We start from the raw sequence: 9,262 nt of genomic DNA, 5'->3' as shown, positions 1-9,262 counted from the left end.
TAGCATAATATATAGTTCATGCAAACAATAAAATGGTTAAAAAATGATAAATGTATTTAACAAGTAGTTCAGTTCAGTGCGATTTAGTTTTGAGTTGAAATGAAAAGAAAAAGAACTAAACCGAATTACGAAAGCCAAAATCATTAATATAACAATCTACAACATCATAAGGGTATTCAATAGTTCATCCAAGTAAAAACAAAGAAGATTGATATCAAGTGCCGAACAGTAACAAAATTAGGATAGGCACTTTGATTTGATTTACGCGGTTTTTACATAGGCCAAAACTAATCAAACTAAATTAATCACGATTCAACTTTTATTTGTTGTACTATTATAATTTTTGGAAACTCAACAAAATCAATAAAATTGATGGAATTGGGCCCTTTTTTGGACATCTCTAAAGTTAGTGGGCTTACAAATTTAGAATGGATCGGCCTATAACCTGAAGCAGATTAATAAACCACTGAATACGTGATTCAATGATCCAATGACTAAAAATCGAAAACAGCAAGCATCCAAATGCATACTATCTGGTGATCCGTACTAAAAAGAACTCGACAACCTATGCTATGTTAACAAAATAACTTACATTATACGAGTATACCATTATGATGAGTCTAGTGCTTATAAATTAACATCATGTATAAACTTTTATCCATCTATCGTTATTTTATTAACATATAACGTCATGTACAAGTATACTCGTACCATGTAAAATTTTCTCGTATATTTGGCCATAAGAGTACATTCTAATAGGAAATGAATCGTCTCTGGATCTCTTCCATCAAATCCACCAAATCAATCAATCTCGGCCTTTGAAATTTAATCAAACGGCTACAAACAGAAAGCTCATTTAAAAGTTATAATAAATTTAATCGTTGGATCAAATTTCAAAGATCCGAATTAAATAATTAAATGAACTTGATGAAAGGGATCCGGAACATGAGAGTCTTACTGGACAAAGTAATAATAGTTCGGGATGTGAACTGAAAAAACCGAAGCGACAAGAAGCAAAGTCGGAGAAAAGATTAGTCAAAAAGCAAAGCACTATTCTTCATATTTTAATTTTTTCTTAAATGCGTGTCGAAAACTTAGAAGGCATCATCGTCGTTCACCTGCTAGTCCGAGAAGCAAACCTACCAGCCTTCTGAACGACTGAAAAAACCTCATCCGATACCAAAAATCCCTTCAAAAATTCACCGAAATTCTCAGGCTTTCGATCATCTCGATCCACCCATTTCCATGGCCACCATCAATGGCGCCTCTCCGGTCAGTGCCTCTCTCTCTCTCTATTTACTTTTTCTTCCATTTATTTATGTATGTATGTATCGAATTTTTATTTTTTATATCCGGGGGTTAGCTAAATTCTGAATTTTGCGATCGAGCAGCGAGCTGCGGACGCAGAGAACAGCTTGGAGAAGATCAAGCGCCAGCTCGCATCGGGTTCGGGTCGGAACTTGTTGCAGGGTCCACTTCTCAAGCGATCCGAGACTGTACGATCCTCCGTACCTCTCTTCTTTTTTCACTTTCTTTTACATTTTTTCTGTGATTTCTATGTTTATTTTTAGGATTAATTTCTGGGTTTTGCGAAAGTTCAGGTTTTTTTTTTTGTTGGGTCAATTTCGAATTTCGATTCTGTTGGATTTTTATTGCACAAATTATAATGCGGATTACAGAATGTTTGATTAGTTTAAAGTTTTTTAAGTTCCGGTTGAATTTATTGAAGTTCAGTAGTTTCAAAATTTTGATGAATCATGCTTGAAAGAGTTCGAATTGGAAACTGAACACTGGGATGGTTTTTGTTAGTTGGTCTGTGTGGTGCTCTTTGTTCTGCAATCTGGAAATTAGCTTATGTGTTGTGTTTTTTACTTTAACAGCTGAGAAAATGGAACGAGCGGTGGATGATCTTAGACCCGACGACAGGGAGAATGGAATACAAGTTAGTTTTGCACTGACATTCGCTTCAATTCAAGTCTTATAAATGCATTGACCAACATTATACCTTGTTATGATTTAGGATTAGGAGAAATGAGCCGACTGTCAAGGGAACCATTCTATTTGATGCGAATAGCACAATTACCCTATCTCCAGTGAACTTCCAGTAAGACTGACGCTTTTCATAATATCACGTTTTGTACATTAGTCATTCAGCAGGCCTTAATTTGATTGGTTATTAACTTATTTTTTTGGTTTGTGGTTTCAGTGGGTTGCAAAAGTATGATGGTTGCTGTTTCTGTATCCTCGTTTATTTTCTCTAGTACTTTTATTTGATGTTGAAAACAAAGTGAGGTTGTATCTTATAACTGCCATAGAAAACAGGCACTCTTGTAAAGCTGGACTTTCGTGCTTCTTAACTATATTCTTTAGATATTGGGACCCCGCAGAAAAAGGACTACTTCCTTTGTGCAGAGACTCCTGGGGCAGCTAGAGCTTGGGTAGCAACACTGCAGTAAGTTCTTTCCCTTTACAATATGCTGTAGCTATTGCGTAGATGTTATTTATTGTACAGTTTCGTTTTTCTGTGCCTCTTATAAATACTTTATAAGCGCTAGGATGTATCTTTTGAAGATATTATATGCTGCTGGTCCAAATGAGAAATTAGCTGACATAGGTATCTATTGATATGCGGTCGGGGAAGTAACAAGGGGATTAGAATTTGAACGTTTCTATGCTTAGGGTCTAATTTTACTCTGAGGACTTATTCTTTATGTCCCAATTTAGTTTTAATACTCTTTTTAGATCATCCTTCACATGCGGTTTGCCATTGTGAAGTTGGCTTTTTTTTTGCAGGCTCAAATGTATTTGCTTTTCCATGTTTTCCTCGTTTTTAAGATGTATATTAGCAAGTTAGTTATCTTAAAATGTGACATCAGGAGAAAATTAAAAAGTCTTTTAGCATGTGATGTTGCTTCGCTCAAAGATATTATTCAAGCATCATATGGATAGGGTTGGAGTATATAATATAGGTAAAATAAAACGGTTTATTGATATTGGATTTGATAAGTATCAATACAATGAATTGTTTCAAGATGTATCCTAATTGACATCACAACTAAATTCATTCGAGTGATACATGTATCCACTAATTTAACATAGATCCAAGATATTTCATCGAATCATTGATAAAGAGATTAGGCGTGGCCCTTGAACCAAACTTTTATCAAAAAAAATTGTGTAGAAAGAATCGTGAAAGATGGAAAGATCCTTTGTATTGAGTCATACCATTCCATTATATTGAGGAGATAGAGAAATAGATTGAACCGATTGGTCGTGTGTCAGTCTTTCAAGGAGGATGAAAAATTACATATTATATATAACAAAGCTGTGGTCCGTTGTATATGATTTGGATGGCGATTGATGGTCTCAAGACTGAAAATTTCTGTTGCTATAGTGAAATAAGCGAATTATGTCCCATGCATATTTGACTATAATTCCACTTTCTTTTCCTTTATTTCCCTTTTATTTCTTATATGATATTTGGCGACTCATTTCAATTAAGACAAGATTAGCCATAAAGTTTCCGGTATTAAATGTTTCATCTAATATTGTCTTATTTTGCTCTTTTTCATTTTTTGCCTCTGACAATCAGAGCAACACAATTGGTTCTAAAGGCCCACAAAGAAGCTGTGAATTCCTTGAGTGGCAGTGGCTCTGCAAAACTAGGAACGGTTGCAGCAGTAGTTGCTGCTGCCAATTCAACTGCTGCGGAGAGTTCTAAGGAAATCGAAGCAGCAATGCACATTTCTTTGAGAAATGCCTTGGGAATGATAACCAATAAGCCAAATGATGGTCCTATGGATGATTTTGCAATTATGAAGGTACTCTACTTGTGATCTAATTCTGTTCTAAAAAATGAATTAAAATACAGTGCCCTATTTTCATTTGAAATGCACTTTGCAGTATAATTTGTTAAAGAATGATATTCTATTTCAGTCATTTAAATGTAATTTCTCTTTGGGATTATTATGTTCACCTAGCATCCTTGTGACTGTGCCTTTGTGTCCTGTAGGAGACACTTCGGGTCAAAGATGACGAACTACATAATTTGGCTAGGGACCTTCGTTCACGCGATTCAACAATTAAAGAAATAGCAGAGAAATTAACTGAGACTGCTGAAGCTGCTGAGGCTGCAGCCTCTGCAGCTCATACAATAGATGAACAAAGGAAAATTGTTTGTGCAGAAATTGATCGCTTAAAAAGGGATTCAGCGAAGCAGCTGGAATCTTCGTTGTCAAAGGTATTTATGAGCTCTGCTATGTCTTAAATGTGTAGTATATTTGAATAATAATTGATCTGTTTTCTTTTCCCCTTCCACTACTATATTTTCTTAATTTGGAAAATGAAAAGCTGAATTTTGTTTGAGAGAACTTTTTTATTGTTCTACTTTATTTATGGCTTTTGTTTATGTTTATAGCTAAAAGATTGTGAAGAAAAGGTTGCAACCTTGAGCAAAGAAAGAGACCAATTGACTAGGCAGAGAGATTCTGCTGTCCAAGAGGCACACATGTGGCGTTCTGAGCTTGCAAAAGCCAGAGAGCGTGTTGTGATATTAGAAGCAGCTGTTGTGAGAGCAGAGGAGAAGGTCAGGGTTACAGAGGCAGATGCTCAAGCTAGAATAAAGGAGGCTGTGCAGAAAGAATCAACTGCACTGAAAGACAAGCAAGAACTTCTGGAATATGTGAATACGTTGCAAGCGCAACTTCAAAGGTTTGGTACCTTCTGTCTTTTACCCAGTATATAAGTTGCTCGGGTTTATTATTCATTGAATCCTTTTTGTCCCTTATCAAGTTTTCATCAATGTTGATTAATCAACCTTTTTCCCGTTAACAGACATCACATTGATACAAAGCAAGTGTTTGAGGAGAAGTCTGAGTCTATTGGAAATACTCCCCTGACTAAACATGTAGACTTGTCCCAAGTAAATGTTGATAAAGCATGCCTCAGTGTTTCTAGAGCAGTTCCGGTAGCAGGGGAGAGTGTAGTTCGCATGGCTGAGGGTCAAGTCAACGTACGGCCAGTAGGTGACGGTGAATGGAGTGATAATCAGGCTCAAGATGCAAGGATAGCCGATGTAAGAGAAGTCGCCCCCCAATCAGAAGCAAGTAGCTTGGATATTCCAGTTGTCAGCCAACCAACTGGTAATCATCATGAGCAAGGAGTGGACTCTTTTCAACAGCCTTGAAAATGAACTGATACATTTGTAGAGCAGAAAAACTTAAACATTGTAACGCGTGCAGAAAACTATAGAAAAGTCAGTTATAGGACAGATGTGAACTTCGTCGGTGTATTCTTTTTTACCCTTCGTTCAACAAATCAAGCTATTGGCAGGCTGCTTCTGCGTAGAGCATTGTATGCGCCCGGTGAGTTGTGTCGAGTATTTACAGAAACAGAAAAACATCCAAGGCCCATCTTTGTGTGTAACGAGTTCCATGTGATCTAGCTGAGTGCATACAAAAATCCTCCTGATTGTCAATATTGTTGTGGTACTCCATTCCTTCTTTGATATGGAAATTTTATGTGTGGAGCTTCTCCGTTTCTCCCCCAACTATCTATCCATCAGATTTTTTCAGGAACCTAATTTGAAAATTTATGCATGAAATCTGTAATTTGTTATTGACATTCTAAAATTTATTGTGCGCTCTACACTTTTTATTTAGAAAGAAAAATACGTTTGGGAAGAGTGCACAATGAGATTTTTGAAGTGCTAATAACAATGTTCTATATATATGTGATATTGAGGGAGAAAAATGAAACTCAGGACCTTGAGCACATATAATGAATGTTTTAACCAACTGAGCTAGAAGCCCTTTTTGATGTTTTTCTTTCGGTATGCTTGGTACAACCATGAAAGCGAACCTAGAAATTGTTCTCCCAAACAAGGAAAATAAATAAAATAAAAAAAATTTAAAGCTAACTATGTGTTGTGTAGATATATAAGTTAGGTCAGTTTGATCATAAAACAGTTCTACAACTTCTACTCAACTCTTCATCCTGAAAGTTGTCGTCAATTAGAATAAACGGCTTGTAGAAATAAAATCTTACTTGTAAGGTAAACTTCATTAAGTTTTATTCAAGAATTAAGACTTTGATTTTTTGAGAAAATGTATGATATTCATTAATAACAAATGGAATATGTACATCAACGAGGATATGGTACAAATAGAGAGCCTCGATAAAAATTATATATGGTTAATGCAATTGTGGAGAAGTATACATTCTTATTTATATATACATGACAGTCGTTGCAATTAATGTTATTACCGTATATAACGAGGGATTTTTCAATATGTTCAGAATACGGAACGGAACACCACATATCATTATATAACTAGAGAGACTTGAAAAAAAAAAAAAAAAAAAAACTTTCTCCTAATTGTATCATAACATGTGATGTTCCGTCCCGTATCCCGAACACATTGACAAATCTCTCTAATACAACAAGGGTACGTGCCTACCACGAGACGAGAAAAAAGGCCCACAAAAAGCAGAAAAAAAAAGAATAACAGAAAGAAATTAACGAAGCTTCTAAGTGCACACTAACCCTCCATGTATACCTAGCCTACCTACAGTCATAAACCTGGGACGATGGATCAACAGCCAACTGAACCACTGGTCTCAGCTCATCCCAGTTTCCATTAGTAAAGAAATCGCCGTCGCTCAGGTTCGTCAAGGTTGAATAACTTGTTGAAAATGGAGTCGGGTAAGATATAGAGTCCAACTCCCCTACAGCTACAAGCCACTGATTTGCTTCATCCACATGAGCTGGTTTTGGTCTTTCAATGCGTTGAATGACCGAATCTTTGAGTCCGAAGTGTATCTCACTGCAGTAGCTCCCAGATTCGAGGCTGCATGTTTTAGAACTTGAATCAGTAGGGTTTTGTTTGGTTGTGGATTCCTTGCAGTCTGGTGTGTACTTTTTATAAGATGGGATTCGCTTGAAAATTCTGCAGAGTGTCCAAACTTCCTGCAAATCAAATTCACGTAATTGTACACTGTAATTGGTTTTTGATCACTTTCTATGCATGAGAAGACATAGTACTTAAAAGAAATTTCCCTATATTCATAGGATAATAATGTCTACACCATCAACATGTAGGGGCGGATGTACATGTAGATTGAAAGTTGCCATCTCCCCCCAACCTACGTACATGTGGCTCCATGTAATTGGCCAACAAAATTCTAAACTTTCATGTCATTATACCAAAAAAAAAAAAAAAAACAAAAAAACAAAAATACTACTCTTACTAAGTGTACAACATTTGTATCACCTTTCCACTTGTATTTGTGGGTCTTATCTGTATTACAGAGGTGATACGAATGTGGTAAGTATAACATTATTCTACTAAAAAATGGTCAACAACTGTGTTATTAGACTCCTCAAATTCTTTAATCAACTCCACTATTGTTAACACGGCATGAAAATTAACACATAGATATACAAAATAGAGTCCTCAAGTAATTATCAAAAAGCGTAAGAATTATAAAAAACTTACAGCTTCTTCTTGTGTAACGTCGACCTTGGCATTTAGGAACTTGGTAGTTTTTCCATGGCCATTAGGAGGAAGGCGAAACTCATTCATCATCCAATCAGTTTTAGTGCCTTTGCCAGCACTCCCACGGTAGTAGACTAATGATTTCTTGAGGCCAATGCACTCGTGGGGATCTTTAACTGAATATATGGACTTGTCAATCCCAGTGGCTTTCCAAAATCCAGAACCTGTGACTCTGTTAGGTCTTATGCTGTTCCTATATTTTCTTCCTCTTCTGCAGAAGAAGTAGCACTCTTTGTCCCCCAAACTGCTAACTTCTTCATTGTTACCGGAAAAAGAATATTCGTTCAGTTAACGAAAGATAATGGGCGTTCACACTAAGTACTAGTATATATTATGACAGTAACATATATACAGTAGAGGTAAATAATTTTTCACTTTGACACAACACAATTAAAAGATCACTAGACATGAAATTTATTCCTTCTAACTAATCCTAACATTTCAAGAGGGATTGATATTGATAACTTTCCTTAATGAATAGTTCATCTCTACAAGTTGGACACAACTTTTTCATTTATTCGATCATTATGATCTCCATGTGTTTGTATTAGTGTCTGACGTCATACAATGCAACTCACACAACATAAAAATTTCTCTGCATAAGAATGATAACTAGTTTTAAAAGCATTGAACTTAAAAATCTTATTCTCCTAATTACCATATGCCAATTAAGCTAGTTCATTTGCTTAATTTTTGTAAATTCAACCTAAAGGAGAATAGACACTAACCTTGAAAGAACGCATCGCTAATTTTCTTCGGAATTTAACCTAAACCCTAAACCTATAACTTTAGATTTTTAGTATGTAGTTGTTATATATTAATTTATGTGTCGTTTATATATAGCTGTATATAGATACTTCTTTTCAAGAACTTTGTCTATATATATATTACCGTAGTAAGATGCTAATTAAGATATAGGATACCATCAGTACACTTGTGAACTAATCAGCTCAAACTAATTAACTAACTTCTGGAGCCTTGAGGGGTCTTACTTGGAAGATCCCAAGGATCATATTTGTAGATATCAATCTGTTTGATGAGTTCCATACTAATGGCTCTCTTCTCCACCTTCCTCTTTAGATAAAACCCAACAAGCTCCTCATCTGTTGGATGAAATCTAAACCCTGGAAGCATCACTTCCTCTTCATCCTTATCCTTTTCTGATGAATTTCTCGCCACCTTTGCCACCTCCATCTCTCTCTCTCTCTCTCTCTCTCTCTCTCTCTCTCTCTCTCTCTCTCTCTCGATTCTATAACTCTTCTGTAGCCTCAAAGTAGAAGCTTAAGCTTGTTATATATGGAACATATATAGAACAATTATTTTTATTTCAGCCCACACAAAATTTAAATAATGAAATTAAAGAATATTAGTTGCGATGTCTCAAGCGGTGGTTGCCATAGTCAAGTCAAGGCATGGAAGAAGTCAATAATTTCATATCCTGGTCCCTCTGTGCGACTCTGTCCACACATGCGTATATGCAGAGGTTCGAGATCCAATGTTCCTTCCTTTGACCCTAAGTTAGATTTTGGTGTTGCCCATTTTTTTTTCTTTTTTCCTTTAATTAAGTCTTTTATGTACTGATTATGTGTGACTAATAGAAAGTGGAAGATGGGTTTTATTCATAATTCCATCACGCCACGCATCCGAAACTTGCTGATGGCAATAATTTTCTCTCTTTTTTTCAAATAAATTATTATTTTTCAATA

The 9,262-nt window shown here is 35.7% G+C and overlaps 2 protein-coding genes across 2 annotated transcripts; one reads left to right on the top strand and one right to left on the bottom strand.

Annotated features, from left to right (window-relative positions):
• The first annotated feature begins 960 nt into the window (after positions 1-960).
• On the top strand, positions 961-5,548 carry SWAP70 (Pleckstrin homology (PH) domain-containing protein). The gene is made up of 10 exons (XM_068446851.2): positions 961-1,272; positions 1,392-1,496; positions 1,881-1,942; positions 2,021-2,104; positions 2,207-2,238; positions 2,371-2,452; positions 3,593-3,821; positions 4,013-4,240; positions 4,418-4,710; positions 4,834-5,548. The coding sequence occupies exons 1-10, from the start codon at positions 1,246-1,248 to the stop codon at positions 5,183-5,185; spliced, it is 1,494 nt and encodes a 497-aa protein (XP_068302952.2). The 5' UTR covers positions 961-1,245; the 3' UTR covers positions 5,186-5,548.
• A 653-nt stretch (positions 5,549-6,201) lies between these two features.
• LOC137707910 (transcription factor JUNGBRUNNEN 1-like) lies at positions 6,202-8,812 on the bottom strand. The gene is made up of 3 exons (XM_068446852.2): positions 8,549-8,812; positions 7,497-7,810; positions 6,202-6,967 (listed from the first exon to the last, which is right to left on the bottom strand). Exons 1-3 carry the CDS (start codon positions 8,748-8,750, stop codon positions 6,563-6,565), a joined length of 921 nt encoding a protein of 306 aa, XP_068302953.2. The 5' UTR covers positions 8,751-8,812; the 3' UTR covers positions 6,202-6,562.
• Positions 8,813-9,262: the final 450 nt, after the last annotated feature.

This window comes from Pyrus communis, chromosome 17 (assembly GCF_041283825.1).
Source record: "Pyrus communis isolate YQ-2024b chromosome 17, ASM4128382v1, whole genome shotgun sequence".
In the NCBI taxonomy this organism is placed as follows: Eukaryota; Viridiplantae; Streptophyta; class Magnoliopsida; order Rosales; family Rosaceae; genus Pyrus; species Pyrus communis.
Note: the sequence above shows the minus strand (reverse complement) of the source record. Positions and strands in the feature narration are given on the sequence as shown.